General features: G+C 44.0%; 1 protein-coding gene across 1 annotated transcript in view; it reads left to right on the forward strand.

The window, feature by feature from the left end:
- Positions 1-1,590: 1,590 nt before the first annotated feature.
- Positions 1,591-18,925, forward strand: part of SNCA (synuclein alpha) — a 40,745-nt gene continuing 23,410 nt past the window's right edge. The window contains 4 exon segments of the mRNA XM_033160795.1: positions 1,591-1,703; positions 1,706-1,732; positions 12,235-12,276; positions 13,587-13,732. Of these exon segments, the coding sequence (XP_033016686.1) occupies positions 1,613-1,703; positions 1,706-1,732; positions 12,235-12,276; positions 13,587-13,732 (306 nt within the window). The 5' untranslated portion in view covers positions 1,591-1,612.

Here is an 18,925-nt window from a genome sequence, read left to right on the forward strand (position 1 = left end):
GCTTACAAACAGACAATAACATAATAGAACTTCACAAGTGCAATATAGATCATATAGAAGAATTAACCAATCATCAGTAAAATAATTACAAAACATCAGTAAAACAAGGGCAATCTATTAACCAAAACTACAAAAAAGCTAAACAGTATGATATCAACAAAAATCATATTATTCTTATTTGTTATTTTTTATAATGTATTTTGCATCTTTTATCTTGTATTTGTATGTCGTGAACTGCCCAGGGATCTACAGATGGTGGTGGTGTATAAATTTAAATTTTAATAATAATAATGGATTTACAAAGTACTACAGCATTGTACAGTACAGTACAGCAAAGTACTACAAAAGACTGATAGCCGAAGAATTGATGCTTTTGAATTATGGTGCTGGAGGAGACTCTTGAGAGTTCCATGGACTGCAAAAGATCAAACTTATCCATCCTTAAAGAAATCAGCCCCGAGTGCTCACTGGAAGGACAGATCCTGAAGTTGAGGCTCCAATACTTTGGCCACCTCATGAGAAGAGAAGACTCTCTGGAAAAGACCCTGATGTTGGGAAAGATGGAGGGCACAAGGAGAAGGGGACGACAGAGGATGAGATGATTGGACAGTGTTCTCGAAGCTACTAACATGAGTTTGGCCAAACTGCGGGAGGCAGTGGAGGATAGGGGTGCCTGGCATGCTCTGGTCCATGGGGTCACGAAGAGTCGGACACGACTGAACGACTGAACAACAACAACAACAGCATTCATAATTGATAAAACCATTTTAACAACATTAACAAGATAGCAATTAAATAATAAACTAAGTACTGTTGAATTCATACACAGACTCTCCCCACCTCCTTGACCCATAATCTTTCACTCTATTCAGTTCATTAAAAGACACATCCACAGGATGCTCGTGGCAGCATCTTCTTTCTGAAGGCTCCTAGGACTGGAGGGTAGGGAAAGGCAGGTGGAAAAAGCCATCCCCTGGTGGCCAGCATAAAAGTCAGAACCAGAATCAGTTGATTCCGCCTGTGATTGGTTTTGGCTCCATTTACTGTCTGCCTCTCACCCAGCCACCACTGCCTGAAGGTGATTCTCAAATCAGATCATTGCACAGGTTTAAAGATAAAGCATGACTCATTGTGACAACAACACACTACTATACATTTCACTCCAAACCAGCAATATTTAGCAGCGACATTAAAATGACAGTTTAAAAAATGAAGACCAGCAACATCATTCGACTAAAGTGGATGTACTCAGAGAGGTCTTTTTTAAAAACAACAACATTAAATCAGTTAACAGATAAACCAAACACACTTTTCATGGGAAGGCGTTCCATGGTGATAGGCCCATCATTGAGCAGGCAAATTTACCACTGAGCTTCAACCCTCCTGTATTGGGTTCAACGACCACAATCCTGTTTCCCTTATTGTGCCTTGATTAACTCCATATCTTTTTGTCTCCATGGATTCATGTTGCACTGTATGAACAGGTAGGCATCAAATGCTGCCCTCTCTCTCTCTCTCTCTCTCTCTCTCTCTCTCTCTCTCTCTCTCAGCATTCATTTAATTTGTTTTCTTTGTCTTTCTTTCCAGGGCTGGATATTGTCATTTTTTAGCCATGGATGTATTCATGAAAGGATTTAACAGAGCCAAGGAAGGAGTTGTGGCGGCAGCAGAGAAGACCAAGCAGGGCATGGCGGAAGCGGCAGGGAAACGAAAGAAGGAGTTCTCTATGTAGGTAGGTAGACAACAAGATCTAAATGGAGCCAGTCATTGTTTTCTTCTTTCACTGCTTTATATTGTGATGTTTATAAATTGGGTGCCCACAACCATTTTATTATACATATTGTCATACATTACTACTACTACTACTACTACTACTACTATTATTATTATTAGTTGTAGTAGTAGTAGTAGTAGTAGTAGTATACCCCTCCCATCTGGCTGGGTTGCCCCAGCCACTCTGGGTGGCTTCCAACACATATAGAAACATAATAAAATGTCTTCTAAAAGTTGTATCTTTATCTTTATCTCCTTGACATCTGAACAAGAATACAAGATAAAAAGTTGGGTTGTATGTTTGTGTTTGTGTGTGTGTGTGTGTGTGTGTGTACCTGCTTAGAGCAGGGGTGGGGAAAATCTGGCCCTCCAGATGTTGCTGAACTGCAGCTCCCATAATCTCTGCCCATTGGCCATGCTTGCAGGGGTTGATGGGAGTTGTAGTTCAGCAACATCTAGAGGGCCCATTGCTCCCACCCCTGGTTTAGATATTCCTGTTGAAATATAAAGCTGTATGCAAGTTTTGAGGACAGATGGATGCCAGCAACAAATACAAGTTTACATTGCTGTTGCTGTTGCTGCTGCTGCTGCTGTTGTTCATAAATAGATAACATTATTGTTGTTCTTTTGTTTTAATTATGTACTACTTAATGCCAAAGTAGGCTTCTATATTTGATGTGTGTGGTGAGTAACAAGATGACCAAGGTTCTCCAGAAAGGAGAACTCATGGATGTTGGGGTTGTCTGCACTGTCTCAAAGACCAATGGGAATGGAGGGAGATAGGAGAGGAAGAGCTATCCAGGCATAAGCTGTGAAAATTTGTGTAAAACAGGGATGGGAGTTGGAGAGCAAACAGCATCTGAAGAACACAGGGCACCATCCCTGAGGTAAAGCCACTACAAGTTTGAAAGAAAGTTGAGAGTTGGGCACTGATGATATAAGTATATTCGGCAAGAATGAGAATTGTTGTGTTCATCTGCAGATGCAAACAAACCAAGGGCATGTTTACACTACACAGTTATTGGATTCACACCATCTCAACCACCATAGCGTCTCCCAAAGAATCCTGGGAATTTAGCTCGGCTGAGGTGATTTTTTTGCCTGATAGAGACACCCAGATTGCTTCAAATAGCAGCAATTCCTAGGGTTCCTTTGGAGGACAGATTTAACATTAAACTAAATTTAGAGGCACAACTTAAGGCACTTCTGGGTGACCTGTTCAATGAGCATACATCCTGATTTGTTTGTGAGAAGGTTGGATGACCTTGCATAATACCGAGTGTTATTGCACACTGTCCAGTGTATTTCACCATCACTTTCCATGCTGCAAAAAGTCGAATCTTTTGGAGAATTGTAGGGTCCAATGCAGGAACATGCAGCTTTCCCTTACAGGGATTGAATCTGCAACCTTGGCATTCTCAGCACTATTGGGCAACTTGAATTTGCTGGTATGTGACTGAATACCACCTAAAAACAATGAGAAGTCTGGAAGTATCCTTAAGTATACCCCCAAACATTATTATTAGTTGCTTCATACAACCTTTTCAGAATTGGTGGCTTTCGTGGAGCAACACTGCAGGTGACTAAAACAGCCAAGCAACAGCAGGAGCCTGGAAATGGTTCCTTTTTCTGTGAAATGGCTGTGTTTCACAGCAATGAAACTGGCAGCTGTTGCTACTGAGCACCGGCCATTTTTCACCCCTGCAGGCATGACTATTGCACACATGCTCCTCTGGAGAAGGTGTCTGCATTCATTGTCATGGACACTTAGCAGATAATGACTCATGAACTAACTACTATATGCTTAGATCCCTTACATCATTTTTTCGAGACCATTATGTAGTACTTCATGTGAATTTGGCTTCACTGGTGCTACCATAGATAAAGTGCTTCCTACTTTAAAAAAAAATGTTCAGGAAAAATTGGGGTTTTTTGCGAATACTAAAATACAGAACAGAAAACATTCTACACTGCCTGGCCTCCCTGAGCACCCCATATCTTAAAAGTGGGGAACCTGCAGGGAGAAAATGAGAAGGACTAAGAAGGGGAACGTGGTCTAAACCACAGAGCCTAGGGCTTGCTGATCAGAAGGTCAGCAGTTCAAATCCCCACGACAGGGTGAGCTCCCATTGCTCGGTCCCAGCTCCTGCCCACCTAGCAGTTTGAAAGCACGTCAAAGTACAAGTAGATAAATAGGTACCGCTCCGGCGGGAAGGTAAACAGCATTTTCGTGTGGTTTAGTCATGCTGGCCACATGACCCGGAAGCTGTCTACAGACAAACGCCAGCTCCCTTGGCCTATAGAGCAAAATGAGCGCCGCAACCCCAGAGTTGTCCGTGACTGGACCTAACGGTCAGGGGTACCTTTACCTTTAAGAAGGGGGAAAGGTGACAATTTAGGAACAGGCTCCCAATTTCTGCCTCTCCTGCACCTGAGTGACTTGGTGTTCTTACTCATCAATAGTGGCAGCGCCACACTTGTTTCAATGCCCTAGTTTGAACATGTGGGTGATTCATAAAGGTGAAATAGACAGGCCTAAGCCTTGCCTTCTAAGCATTAAATTCTGAGTACTGTGAAAAGTAAGAGTCGGTAAAATCCTCCAAGTAAAGTATTGCAGTTCAGTGCCCAGGTTGGAGATATTTATTAAAGAGGAGCCATCATTCAGTGGTAGAGCCAATTTTTTGAATGCAGAAGACAACAGAGAATTCTCTGTTGGGGTAATGATACTGCTGGAAATGCAAGAGGAGGGATCATTCAGTTCGCAATGGGTTAATTCTTTAATCAGGAAGTCAACTAACCATGCTGGGGAGGGAAGAGATGTTGCTTAGCAACCTGTCAGATGAAGTAGCACATGCTCTTATTGGCTGTGTAGTTCTGAGGAAGTTTTTCTTCTGTATGTTTGGTCAAATGTCTCCTTGCTATGTACAGTGGTACCTCGGGTTACAGACACTTCAGGTTACAGGCACTTCAGGTTACAGACTCCGCTAACCCAGAAATAGTACCTCGGGTTAAGAACTTTGCTTCAGGATGAGAACAGAAATTGCATGCCGGTGGCACGGCGGCAGTGGGAGGCCCCATTAGCTAAAGTGGTACCTCAGGTTAAGAACAGTTTCAGGTTAAGAACGGACCTCCAGAACGTATTACGTTCTTAACCCGAGATACCACTGTATAAGATCTGAAGGAAGAAAGACAAAACCTCTGCTTACCTCTCCATCTGCACTACTGAGCTGTCTTTGCCAACAGAATCAACTACCAGTCCAGTTCGCTTCTGAATCCTCACAAATAGTGTTGTCCTCCAAAAACAACTCAGTATCTGAGTTTTGTTCCTGTTCTTCATTCTCCACCCTCTCCCCCAGGAGTACTCATTTTAAACTACAGGTGGGTAGCCGTGCTGGTCTGCCATAGTCGAAACAAAATAGAAAACCTTTTGTCATATTAATACCTTCATCTGAAGAAGTGTGCATGCACACGAAAGCTCATACCAAGAACAAACTCAGTTGGTCTCTAAGGTGCTACTGGAAAGAATTTTCTATTTTGTTTCATTTTAAACTGTGTATCTTGCCTTTCCTAAAATTTCTTCCATCATGAAGAAAGTACATAGAGTGGTGTACATATGCTTCTCCCAGGTAGTCACACATCCAGGCCCTGGCGAGACCCAGACTTGCTTAGTATTTGTAAGGTGATGGTCTCATGTCTTCAGACCATAACGATATATAAAAAGTAAAGATGGAGAATTGGCAGCACTTGCCCCCTGCCTCTAGGTATAGGGAAGCTTGATCCCACTCAACCATCTCTCCTCCTAGACCACTTCTCTTGCTTAGAGCTCATTGACACTGGTCAACACAATTCAGCAGGGGATACCCAGAAGCAACCCACTCTCTGTGTTGCTGAACCCTGGGTTCCTTCCTTTTCTGGATCGTGCTCGCTTGGGATGCAAGAGCACGGCAGAACTGGATGCATGTCAGATTCCTCCTTGGTAATACAGTTTAGGAACGATCTAGATTGGGTTGTGATCAGTGCAGAGCCAGTTGATTTCCCCCTTCCCCCCCCCCCCAAAAAAAAACAAAACCCGTGTGTAATTGCATGATTCATAGCTAGCATGAAGCAGCTTTTCCACAGAAGATTTGGTTTAGAACATGTGTTTTCTCTTAGTTTTGTTATGCCATCCCCCCCAACCTCCCCTCGCCATCTGGTGTGCAAGCAGCTGAAAAGAACTGGAGAGCTTCATAATTGATTTGCCTTTAGGGGAAGTGCTTGGTCCTCCCTACTACCAATTAGGAGTCCGTAGTTCAGGGCCGTCATAGTGTGTCCCTCCTCCAGTTGCCAGTTAAAGAGCAATTCATGCCTTCACTGTAAATAAATAAATAAATAAATAAATGATGGGTGTTTCTCCCACAGCTACATGGGTGTTTCTCCCACAGATTATTGCAATAGTATATTGTCTTTTTTGTCTTGGAATAATCTGTTTTCTTTCTTTGAATAAGCAGCATTCCAGCTTTTTACTGATTTAAAAGCCAAGAGGGTAATAGGCCCAAATAATTTACTTGAAAAGCTAAGTTTCCATAGACTCATTAGCCATATCAACATACCTCAGCAGCTGTAGCATGTAAAACGACGCCTTGGTGTTCATGTACATTCGTTTACATTGGGAATGGGGAACATTTATTTGGCCTGAGGGCCACATTCCTTTCCAGCCAATCTTCTGAGGGCCGCATACCATTGGTAGGCAGGGCCGGAGGCAAAAATTAGCAGAACCACAAGCGCAACCCCCCCCCCCCTGTCCTGGAAAAACCATGTCAACTCCTTTTTTTCCTCACAAGAAAGCGACAGGCATTGGGGGCACCATTACCTCACTGGATTTCATGTCACAATTCCCCATCCCCACCAAAAAAGTGCTTTTTCAGGGCCGCAAACTTGTGTGGTGCCCCAAAATGCATGTTTTGGGGCACAGTGCCTGAATAAAGCACTGTTTTCATGGGGCAATCGCAACATGAAATCATGCAAGATCATGGCGCCCAAAATGGCCAAGGTACTCTCTCTTGAGAAAAAACAGGAAGATGGCTTCCAGGAAGATGGCGTCCCAATTTTTGCCTTCAAGGTGTTGGAGGGTATGTAAATATAAATTTTACCTTCGTACAGTGAGCTAGTTTCTGGACACACTATCGCACCACTCAACCCTCCATCCAGACAAGGAAGAAGCATGATCAGAATTCAAGGACACTCAAGGGTGTGGAGCAGGACCAGTGAAGGTGGCGGCCTGGGAATAGTTACAAGGGTCAAGCTACATTTCACCCCCAGGCCTGGGGTTCCCCACCCCTGATTTACATGGATATATGTGCAAAAGATAAGGGTAAACCCATTCCACCTTCAGAGATGTAACTCTACTTAAGAGTCTCTGAGAGGGCAGTTGAATCCTGGAGAATGACAATGCTAGCAATTTGTACAAATACAAGAATGGTTTAACAAATGGCACTCCCTTTTTACAAGAAACTCTAGAAATTGTAGCTCTGTGAGTGGAATAGGGGGCCTCCTAACACCTTTAACAAACTACAGCTCTCAGAATTATTTAGCGGAAGCCATGACTGTTTGAAGTGGTATTATAGTGCTTTAAATTTATGGTTTGAATGTGGCCAGAGACTCAATAACTGTGGTGGTACTGCTACTGAGTCTAGATGTTTTGAAATTAATGGACCTTAGTCATGTTCATTAATTTCAATTGGTCTACTCTTTATTGTATACAATGTTTTTAGAAAAGAGAAGGGAACTTTCTGTGTTTTTTTCCCTTCCTGGGTACCATTGCTATAGTACTTATCATTTTGTTGGCTCTTTCATATAGATATGCTTGGAAGTTTTGTTGGAATCAGTGCAGCAGAGTGTAAAGCAGATCATTTAACCACATGGCGTAATTTTTAAACACATTAATCATCCAACTGACTTCAAAGTACCCAGCAGGGTCTCGTTTTTATTTATTTGATTAATTTTCTTAACATTCGTTAATATTCACTTTTCGGTAATTGATGTTTTCCCATTAATTATAATTTTTATTATTCCAATTCATTGCAAGCCATTTAATAGAAAGATGGGAGGGATTAGTGGTGACGAAGGTTGTGGGTCCTGCATTGCAGGGGAAGAGGGGTATTGAACGAGAGGGGGCAGCGGGATTCTCCGCTTCTGGCTGCAGCGGCGGCGGCGTGATCCTGCAGCCTCCATATGGAGCTCAAGAGGCACTGCCTTCCCAGCCTTCAGCCAGCCTGCCAAGATCTATCTCCCCCTTTGTTCTCCCCTTCTTCTCCTCCCCAGCACACCTTGTTCTAAAGACTCTCCTATAGATCCCAAGATTCCTCCTATATCAACACCTTTTGTCATATTAATGCCTTCATCCCAGGTGAGGCCCTGTCTTACCCTATACTTTTCATTGGCCTCCAATCTTCCTCTCAATACGCCTAAATAATCAAAATCCTACCATTTATTAATTTCTAGGGTTTAAGGCAGTCCCCCTTCCTCAATCTGTAACAGTATACCTATCATCATCTTACAATTCGATGATCATCTCTGAACAAATATCCCTTGGTAACCAGGAGGGAAATATGGAAATCAAAAACCGGATTATTTAATAAAGGCACGGCTGCTCTGCCTTTGTCACGTGAGATGACTTCATGCTTGCTGTGGAACCGTAAGGTAGCCTGCTTCGCAACGATGCCAGACTGTCTGTAGGAGATTGACCCCCTGCTTGCAAATTGGGGAAATGGCCAACCATCAGAGCAAAGGACAAAGAAATCCCTTTATTTCTTCTTCGACTGATTTGTAAGAGAGAGGAAAATATGTCTGGCAAATCAGTGGGAGTGTGTGGGAAAGAAAGAGTGAGTACTCCTATTCTTTGGTTGGGGCTGGGATCATCACCCTGGGGCAGATGTTGGGGTCCCAGCGTCTTGCCAGGGCCCAGTGCTGTTACCCACCTGCCCTCCCCTTGCTTTATTTTTCCAGGCCCAGAACTTGGACTAGCACCAGATGGCTGGGTCTAGGCAATCATTCAATTCCCTGCAAAGCTCCTTACCTAGTTTATCTCTGGCAATTGGGGGAAATTGAAAGGCAGACTAGACCTGGCTGCAGGCTGCTGTCTAGAGAGCAGAGCCACCACTAGGATAGCTGTGTGCCCCAAACAATCCCCTGTTTGGAAGGGTTGTCAGAAAGCAGTTCTCCATTTGAAGGAGACCTCTGCTTGAAAGGCTATCTGGTCCAAATCTGGGTTAAAGATTTACAACCTTGAGAAGGAAGAGCAGTAGCCTGGAAGTTGCCCATCAACAGCTAGCACCTGAATAGCAAGCAGGTGGTGACAGTGTGAGAGGTGCTGCGATCCAGATTAAATAACAGCAATCGCTGCTAAATTTGCATCTATATAAATTTAGCATATGCACATGGTGTGCTGGCCTGTGTCCTCTTTCTTTTCTTCTTTCTGATGCAGAACTGGCCACTCTAGCCCACTTCACCCAGGCAAGCCCACCTTGGCCCACTGACTCAATAAGTTCCCCATCACTTTGCCTCAAGATGCCTTGACTTTGTAGGTAGCAAAAATGTTTTGTTTATTTATGACGTTTCTAGACCACCTTTCCTCCAAGGAGAACAAGGTGACAGACATGGTTCTCTTCTGTGCTTCATACTCAGGACAACTCTGTGAGGTAGGCTAAGCTGGAAAACATCAGCCAGTGAGCTACATAGCTGAGTGGGAATTTGAACCCTCGGATCCCAGGTTGAGTGCAGCATCCTGACCACTGTACCAAATGCTACATTATTCACCTTGCTGTTCACTATTTCTCTTAAGTTACATAACTTACGTTCATTTCATTGTAAAGGACACATCTAAACAAGTCATTAACTACATAACATTTGCAGATTTAAAACCAACAACAGTATGATTGAATACTGATCGCATTCGCTTGACTGATATCTATTCCTGAACACAGATGAACACACTACCTGCAGCAATTACCACTTCCTTACCCACTTTTATTGAAATTTCCATAACATCCCTAATCACAAACCAGGAATTATGGATTGTTTTCTCGCAGTGTGAAGCGGGGGCAACAAAGTGGTGATTTGCTTGCCCACAGCAAGCCATCATTTATGGCCTACCATGATGTGCAAACATAGCCAATATCTGCCCCTTCAGCCCAGCTGTAGTAAAATATTATATGGATGCCTTTTAGAAAAGGATTTGCCAGATTCTTTTACCCATACACTACTATGTTCTCACTTCAAAGGTATAAAAATGATACATGGCATGCCTCTCCCAGTCTTATGGATTGCAATAGATTGCTCTGCCAGGATTTCGTACCTAGAACAGTAACTGCATCTTTCATGGCTGATTGACATGTTGGTTTTTTCCCTACATTTTGTAGATACTAGAATCATTCTGATGTTTTCATTCTTGGCACGATGGTGTCTGCAGAAAGTGGTAAACACATGGCTCTACCCTGCAGTCGCTACATATATTAGACAGAGAAGGAAGGACCATAGAATTGTAGAGCTGGAAAGGACCCTGAAAACCATCTCGTCCAACCCCCTCCAATGCAGGAATATGCAGCTGTCCCTTGCAGGGATTGAACCTGCAACCTTGGCATTAACAGCACAACACTCTAACCAACTGAACTATGCAGGCTAGCAAGTGACATATGTGTTTCACATACAGAAAATCCCAGTTTCAATCCCTGGCACCTCTGGTTGAAACAATCAGACAGGTGATAAGACATATATCATTTTGAGATTTGGAGAGCTGCTGCCAGTCAGAGTAGACTAGACTGGGCTGAATGGTTGGATCTGGTATAAGGCAGCTTTGTATGTTAATGGCGTTGTATAGTCCTTCCCCTCCCACCTGCCAAGGTAGAGTGAGTCTTGAATCTGCAAAACGGAAGTTATCCTCTTAGTGGAAAATGATAGCTCAGGGCATGAAACACCACGTTCCCTTCTTTCTTGCTAGCCCACACTCTCCCAGTCTTTTCTAGATCACAGAACAGCCCTCCTTTATAGCACTATAAGCAGTCTTCAGGTATTGATAGCATCCTGAGTATGAAACTAAGTTCTAAGGATGCTTCCAGACAGGTATTGTGGGGGCAGTGGAGCTCATGCATACAGGTTTTTCACAGCAAGTGCGTGGTGTTGTTGGCATCAAAATGCCAGCTTCCATTCTCTCCTTCCCAAATTTAACCCAATTACCCTTTCTGTTGCAAATCAAGCCAGTTAAAAACAACCACCACCATCCTGTTGCCAACCTCTTTCTGATATAAAAAATTCCTCCCAGTAGCACCTTAGAGACCAACTAAGAACAAACTTAGTTGGTCTCTGAGTACCTTCTCAGCTACTGGAAGTAATTTTTTATTTTATTTTGTTTTGACTATGGCAGACCAACACGGCTACCTACCTCTTTCTGATATCTGAAAGACCTATTTGCAATATTAAGCCCCCCACATCTGAAAGCACCCAAACTTTATATTTTCATTACAGTTGCATGAAACTGTTATATCTGGCCATCAGCCATTCCTTTTCTAGGAAGATTGCTTGTTTAATGGCTCAGTTGTGAGTAGTTGGTGTTTTCTCAGTGGAAGCTGAATGCTTGATACATATACAGGTATAGAGATTTCTCTTGAGTGTTGGCTATCAGAGCTTTGAGTGGGTGATCTCCAAAGCAAACAGTAAGGGGAGAAGCTATGCAAGGTGTGTGTGATGTACTCTCTTTCCTCCAAAGGATGGCATGAGCTGGAACTTTTCACCACTTGGGGCAGGGCAGAGCACATATGTCTTCCTGATTAGTGATTGGCCACCAGTTATACTATGGTTGTTGTTCATTGGTCCGTTAATGTCAGCATGGAGTGCAGGCCACACCCTTCTTGTCTGAGTGAGAACCAAAGAAAACAGTTTTCCAGTTTTGTTGAAATTGCTTTTGATTGACTTGCTTTGTTCACATGCAAACAGAAGAAGCAGTCTCTGTGGGTGGATTGTGTGGGGTTGCTCTTGGGCTTTGGGGGAGCGGCAATGCAATCCAATACATTTTGACTTAGAGTCAAGTAGGACTTGCTCCCAAGTAAATGTGGATACAAACCACCATGTATCCACCTAGCTCAGTCAGTGGAGCATGAGACTCTTAAATCTCAGGGTTGTGGGTCTGAGCCCCACATTAGGCAAAAAGATTCCTGCTTCACAGGGGGTTGGACTAAATGACTCTCACGGTCCCTTCCAACTCTATGATTCTATTATCTTTGGCTCAACAAATACAGAAAACTATTACAAGTTTTCACAAGAAAACTGGCTCTGTAATAAAAAGTTGCCCTCCGAGCTTGCTGTTCTTTGGGGAAATGGGGTGCATATGAAATACTGTGACTCTCTGCCTGAATGTTTACTAAAAACTGTTTTACTGAGCCCTGCTGCTTATTAATTCTTCTCCTTTTTATTATATATTTTTAAAAACAGGTTCGAAGACCAGGGACGGAGTTGTTCATGGGGTTACAACAGGTAAGCCCATCACTGCCTCTCCGTTTCTAAATCCATGCTAAACCTCCCACCTATCCCTTCAAGAGCCCTTTATTTCTGAGTAGGCTCTGATTCATGGAGGCAAGTAGGTGTGGGATAAAATCAAGCATGCTGGAAAGCACACAACTCAGCCTTGCTGGAGCGCGAATGTGCCCGCAGCTATAACTTTAGCACAGGCAGAGAACCTTTTCTCTGTCAATGGCTGCATTTCCCCTGGAACAATCTCCCTGGCCTATTGGGATGAGGAAGGAATGAAATTCGGTTCATATTTAAAGGCGAGCCGACCTAACGGGCACTTCCCAAAACAATACATGAACTGAAACACAACAATTCACACTTCTCTGCATTTTGCAACGCTCAGTAATGTATATTTAAAATGCACATGCTAGGATAAAGCGTATCTAAAAATGCACATTTTAGTGAGAATAAGATGCAAAAAATGTAGAGGGAAATTGCTTTGCAAAATTAGGCATATATTAGGCGTATATTAGGCAAAGTTGCATATGCGTTTCTTAGGAGAAATTTGCACTAAAATGCTGATGAATTTTCAGGTGGACATAAAAATAATAATAACCCTGCATTCTTCCCTCCCTCCCCCCCCTTTAGTGCCCAGCTCCATACATGGGGAAATGTTAAGTGGGCTTGTAGCTGATCTTGTGTACTCTCACTTCTCCTGCCTCACAAAGCACAAAGTCCTGGGACAATGATAGGAGGATTGCAAATCTTTGCCATCTACAGAAGGCTAAAATATAACATGCATAACATATTTGCTCATGTATTCCCCCCCTCCCAAAAAAGCAGTTATTTAAAAGAAATAGAGTTGTATTTAATGGAGCACTAAGCGAAATGCTCCTTCACTGCAAGGATTTCTCCTTCTGCAAAGGAACGCTTTCTTCCTTTTTCTGCCCCCCCCCCATGCACCTGCTAAGTGTAACATAAATCCCAAACCTGTTTGGAAATGTGATGAAGCGCAAACCTGGAAAAATGAGAAACCAAGAAAAACCAGAATTGATGGGCTCTCCTATCCCTAGAGGTTTACATGCTCTGTCACTGATTCTGCAACCCAAGGAAAGGTGGGGTTGTGTTCAGGCTAGCAGGTCTGGACTAATGGCTGCCACAGCGTGGGGTGCTGGGGGAGAGTACCACATGCTATGAAGTCTTATGGAGAAACCCACCCAAAGGGAGGCTCACGCAGAGCCAACTTGCTTTCATATGATGTCGAGAGCTGCGAGCAGGCCAAGTTTACCTCAAAACCGAAACCTGAGGGGATTTGCCTTTTGCCTTTTCCACAGTGGCAGAGAAAACTAAAGAGGGGGTGTCAAACATGGGAGGAGCTGTAGTGACTGGCGTCACAGCCGTGGCACATAAGACGGTGGAAGGTGCCGGAAATATTGCCGCTGCCACTGGCTTTGTCAAGAAGGACCAGTTGGCCAAACAGGTTAGTTCACCTACTATAAATTTCAGAGGGATGGATTTAATGCTGATATTTTTCTGTGGTATTTTTACGCCTTTTAAAAGGCCCTCCAGATGTCATTGGGCTACCGATCCCATAATACTTGACCACTGACAACACTGGCTGGGGTTGATGGGATTTGGAGTCCACAGCCCTGTTTTAAGATTGTCTACAACTTAAGCTTCCCCCCGTCCCATTTTTCTTTACTGCCTGTTTTTGTTGTTATGTCCAGGTAACTGCTGGACATATGATGGGATGCCATTCTATTATGTGTTGCCCTGCCCCTCACTTTAAAGAACTGTGCTCAGCATTACCTCACCCCACAATATGCTCTGTCTGAGTCAGCACAATGCACAGCGCTATGACAGCTGACCACGTGTTAGTTTAATATATCACGCTTTCATATCTCACCCTTAAAGCAGATCTGGGCAACACACATGATTCTTCTCTGTCCTAGCTTTATGTTCACATTGGTCTCTGTGAGACCAATATAGCGATTGGCTCACCCACACTCAGAGGTGAGTGTCGTTTCTGAGTGTGGGTTTAAAACAAAGTGTCCCCAGTCTTAGGCCCCATAAGCACTATACATTTGTTGTTGCTGTTGGCATCTGTCTGTCTCGAGAGACAATGGAGTGTGCCTCTGGGGCCAAAGTCAAACTGTTGGAGAATTTCAGTGCCTGCTGTGGCTGCAGAGATCGGTAACTCGTGATGGCTGCCTCTCGCATTGTTTTTGCTGAGTTAACAGCACCAACGTTGCCACCCCAGGGGTGCAAACCGTGGCAGTGTTTAATGGAGGTCCTGGACTGCCCAGACCACAAGACCCTTTTCTCAGCCTTGCTGATGTGGTTCAAAGGAAAGCAGAGCAGACTTCCGGCGGCTGGCGCCATTGCGGATGGTCCTGGGTTGCTTCGGTGGCGAGGCACCCAGTTCATCCCGGGGGTTAGGAGCCCTGCAGCCGCATGCAGGGCTCTGGTTGGGGCGCGGGAAGAGCGTCCCGCGCCCTGGGCTCCCCGGCTATGCCCGTTGTGCTCCGAACCCTTCCCCCGCGCCCCCTGTAAGGGGGGAGTGGGGGTGAAGGGACCACGGAGTCGGGCTTCAGGGGACATGCCCCAACCGGGATGTTTACATGCGGCGGCAAAGTCCGTGAGGAGCGTCTCTGTTCTACCTGTCATTAAGAAGTTGCTAAGAAACCAGAAGCTGTGAGTAATTGACTGACTCTTTGTACTTCGGGAAAAGCTCTGGGATCAAAAGAAAAGGCAGCCCGCCTCTCTCCCTTCGGGGGTTGGAAGGAATTAACTCTTTAAGTGACTGCTGCTACACTAATCACTTGAAAGTGCTTGGAATTTGAAAACTGACTCTGTAGAGATTCCCTCTCAGGGGTTAATTGAGGAAAAATATCTCCATTTGAAGTTTTGGCCTTTATACTCTGGCTTCGGAAGAAATGGCGGCGATTTGGAATTGCGCAGGAGAAAATTGAGACAAAGGAGGAAAAAGACAGGAAATGTAATTTGATACCCACCTCCCTTCCCCGAAGATGTTGGACTTTGCGCTCATGCTGGCACAGAAGGACTGGGAGGTAGAGGAAAAGCTCACTGTCTTTCAATTGGAGCTGGCTAATCGAAAATTAAGAGTCTTGTGTGGGATTATAAATGGAAATAATCTGTATTCCACAGAGGAGGCTTTTCAAAAAATCTACTCAATGGAAACAGACTTTTGCAAAGAGCTGGAAGATGTGCTGGAAGGATGGTCTGAGATGGCAGAGCAAATCCGATTGGAACAGGGACTGTTTTCAGGGGGTGGCAGAAACCCTGAAACGGAAAGTTTTTTAATATCTAGATTCCGAGGTGGCAGCTCGGGGTCGAGGGACAGAGAATTAAGATTTCTACAAGAAGAAGAATTTTGGTACAAAGCTACGGAGAAGCTCAGAATGCAGAGGATGAACATCTTGGAGCTCGATGCAGGGTTTGTTGTGGTTGTAACCTGGATCTGTGGACATTCAGAAGCATACAATAGGGGATTCGGTTCTGGTGAAAGACAGGAGAAGACAATGGACAAAAGGGGAGTGGGTTGAATTAATCATTGTATAACATAGATGGTCTGCCATGGTATCCGAAATCGGAGTGTGAAGCTTGTTAAATAAGTTTATTTTAAATAAGTAAGGAGATATTGAATTTAAGTTAAAAGCAGCATGCTAAATGATAGAAGAAATAAGTTTAGCCCTAAGAATATTTGGTTAAGTTATAGGTTATAATGCAAAAGATAAGACAAAGGTGTTTTTTCTTTCTATATCAAGATAAGTTAAACTTCTATGGAGAAAAGATGTTAAGGAGAAAGTGTATTGTATTAAAACCGAAGGTGTATAGGCGGGGGAAGTCAAGTGTCAAGATTCGGAACTAGAATTTTTTTTTTTTTTTTTTCTATAGCAAGATATACAGATAAGAAGAAGAATCCTGACATTATGTGTATGTGTATTTGTATTTGTGTTTGTTTTGATATTTGTAGGTGTGGGGGTTGGGTTTATGTTGTTTTGTGAAAATGCCAATAAATTCTGTTAAAAAAAAAAAAAACAAAGGAAAGCAGAGCAATACTTCTGACAGCAGCTTGGCTGCAGGAGTTGCCAGAGGGAGGCGTACAAGGCACTTTCCAATGGTCTTAGCGACTTCACTCTGGATTTGTGTAGGATTTACTCCTTAGCTTTTTCTTCTCCTGAAGATGTCCCACGAGGCATTTAAAACAGGATTGTACCACTGTAAACAACCATGGCTTTTGCCAAAGAATCCTAGTTGTTAAGGGTGCTGAAAGTAGTTAGGAGTCTCCCTGTTCCTCTCACAGAGCCACAGGGCTCAGAGTTCACTGGGAAGAGAGACGGGTTGTTAAGCTGCTCTGAGAATTGCAGCTCTGTGAGGGGAAACACCTCTCAGCTCTAACTTTTGCAGGGTTCTTTGGGGGAAGCCATGACTATTTAAAGTGGTTTGGTTATTCTTTCAATGTATAGTGCAGATGGAGACTCTGATGTGTGTGGAGCTGTAACTACCTCTGGCGTTTCTCACAATGTTCAACTCCATTTTCAGTTTCTTGTCTTCTATAAAAGCCTTGTTGTAAGTAACTTCTCTCCAGAGATATTGTAGTGGGCTTTTTTGCAATTCTTCTCCACTTTATTATTATTATTGATAAAGGAAACTGTTTTACTGTGCATTTGGTTTAAGCTCTTTTCTAATGCCATTTTCCAACATTTACAATGAACAAGCTACAAACCACTAGGGAATCTGGTGGATTGCGGTTGTTGTTGTTGTTTTATTACTTTTAATACTTGAAATTATGTTGGAATAAGGAAGGCCATTTTTATTCATTCTATCTGCATGGCTCTCAGAAAACATACTCATGTTGGTATAGCAAAGAAATAGGAAGAAAACAGTGTGTGTTTGTGAATTGCTCCCTCATTTTGGCCTCATTCTCGTGATCAACCTTCACTGGGGCTCTCCCCTGTAGGGTGGGCTCCCCCAATTAAAAGGGAACATTAAAAAAAATCCCTCTACATAGAAAACGTGGGTTTCTCCCCAACTTTCCAGTATGTCTTCAGCAAAGAAGTTTGCATGACTATTGATCAAAATTAGCCCTTTTAAGGCAGGTTTTCGAACAGCTAAATTAATTGTGCTACTATATCGGTTTTGGCTCTTCTGACCTGATCTTCTCCTGGCTATTTTATTGTTGTTGTTTTTGTCAGTGATTTATTGTGTTTAGATTCTGCTGTTGTGAGCCATTTTGAGGGTTGTTGGGCTGAAGCCAAATCCTTAAACAAGCTGACATGATAATAAAGAAAACTGGGCTGAAAATTGTGTTTACCTTACAATATGAAGACATTGAACAGCAACATTCCATACTATTGGCAACTTGGAAATCAGAGTTCTTTTCAACATCTAACAGCTGCATCCCACAAGATGGTGGGTGGATTGTTTCTGGATGTTGTTGCTGGAAAGGGTGCAGAACTTTTGGAAAGTTTGTGTTGCCAATGCCCATGTGGCAGGACCAATTATCTGTAGCCTCTACTATTTGGTTAAGCCGTGGGTGGGGAAGCTGTGGACAAACTACAGCTCTCTTCCCCCCCCCCCCGACCATTGGTCATGTTAGTGAGAGTTGAAATCCCCTAACAGATGCAGGGTGATAAGTTCCTCATCACTGGGTTAAGCCAAGTGCAGCAGCTGGTAGCACCATTCCATTTCAGACTGCAAGTGGTTGGTTTCCCAAATTTATTTAATTTCTAAATTTATATCTTGCCTTTCCTCCAAGGAGCTCAAGGTGGCATACATGGTTCACCCCTTCCCCCTTTCATCCCTACAAAAACCCTGTGAAGTACATTACGTTGAGAGACCGTGACTGGCCCAGGGTCTCTTACTAAGCATCAGAGCTGTATGGCAACCTGAACCCTCGTCTCCAAGGTCCTAGTCCTACCCTCTAACCCAGGGATAGGCAACCTAAGGCCCATGGGCCAGATGTGGCCCAATCACCTTCTCAATCCAGTCCGTGGACAGTCCAGGGATCAGCATGTTTTTACATGAGTAGAATGTGTCCTTTTATTTAAAATGCATCTCTGGGTTATATGTGGGGCCTGCCTGGTGTTTTTACATGAGTAGAATGTGTGCTTTTGTTTGAAATGCATCTCTGGGTTATTTGTGGGGCATAGGAATTTGTTCATCCCCCCCAAAAAAAAAATATTCCAGCCCACTACATTGTCTGAGGGACGGTGGACCGGCCCATGTCTGAAAAATGTTGCTGACCCCTGCTCTAACCGATAGGTTGGCAAACTAAGGCCCGGGGGCTGGATCTGGCTCAATTGCCTTATGGATCCAGCTCGTGGACAGTCTGGGAATCGCCGCATGGATCGGTGTGGGGATTCTGATCGTTCGGGCTGCGCCATTCCCCCCCCCACACACACACCATGGCGGCACCTCCTCCCTGCCTCCTCCTGGCTTCTCCCTGCCCTGCCTAGAGGAGGAAGGGGGTTGGGCTTGGTTAAGCCACAGTTGGCTGAGCACCATTTTAAGCAGCCCCTCTCCGGAGCCAGCCCTTTCACGCCGCTCATTGTCCCTCCGCCGCCTGCCGTTCACATGGCACAGGTAAGCAGCCACCAGGGCTCGTCTGGTGCTGTGGAGAAGGGAGGGGAGAGTCGGGGGGAATTCC

Source organism: Lacerta agilis, chromosome 9 (assembly GCF_009819535.1).
Source record: "Lacerta agilis isolate rLacAgi1 chromosome 9, rLacAgi1.pri, whole genome shotgun sequence".
Classification (NCBI taxonomy): Eukaryota; Metazoa; Chordata; class Lepidosauria; order Squamata; family Lacertidae; genus Lacerta; species Lacerta agilis.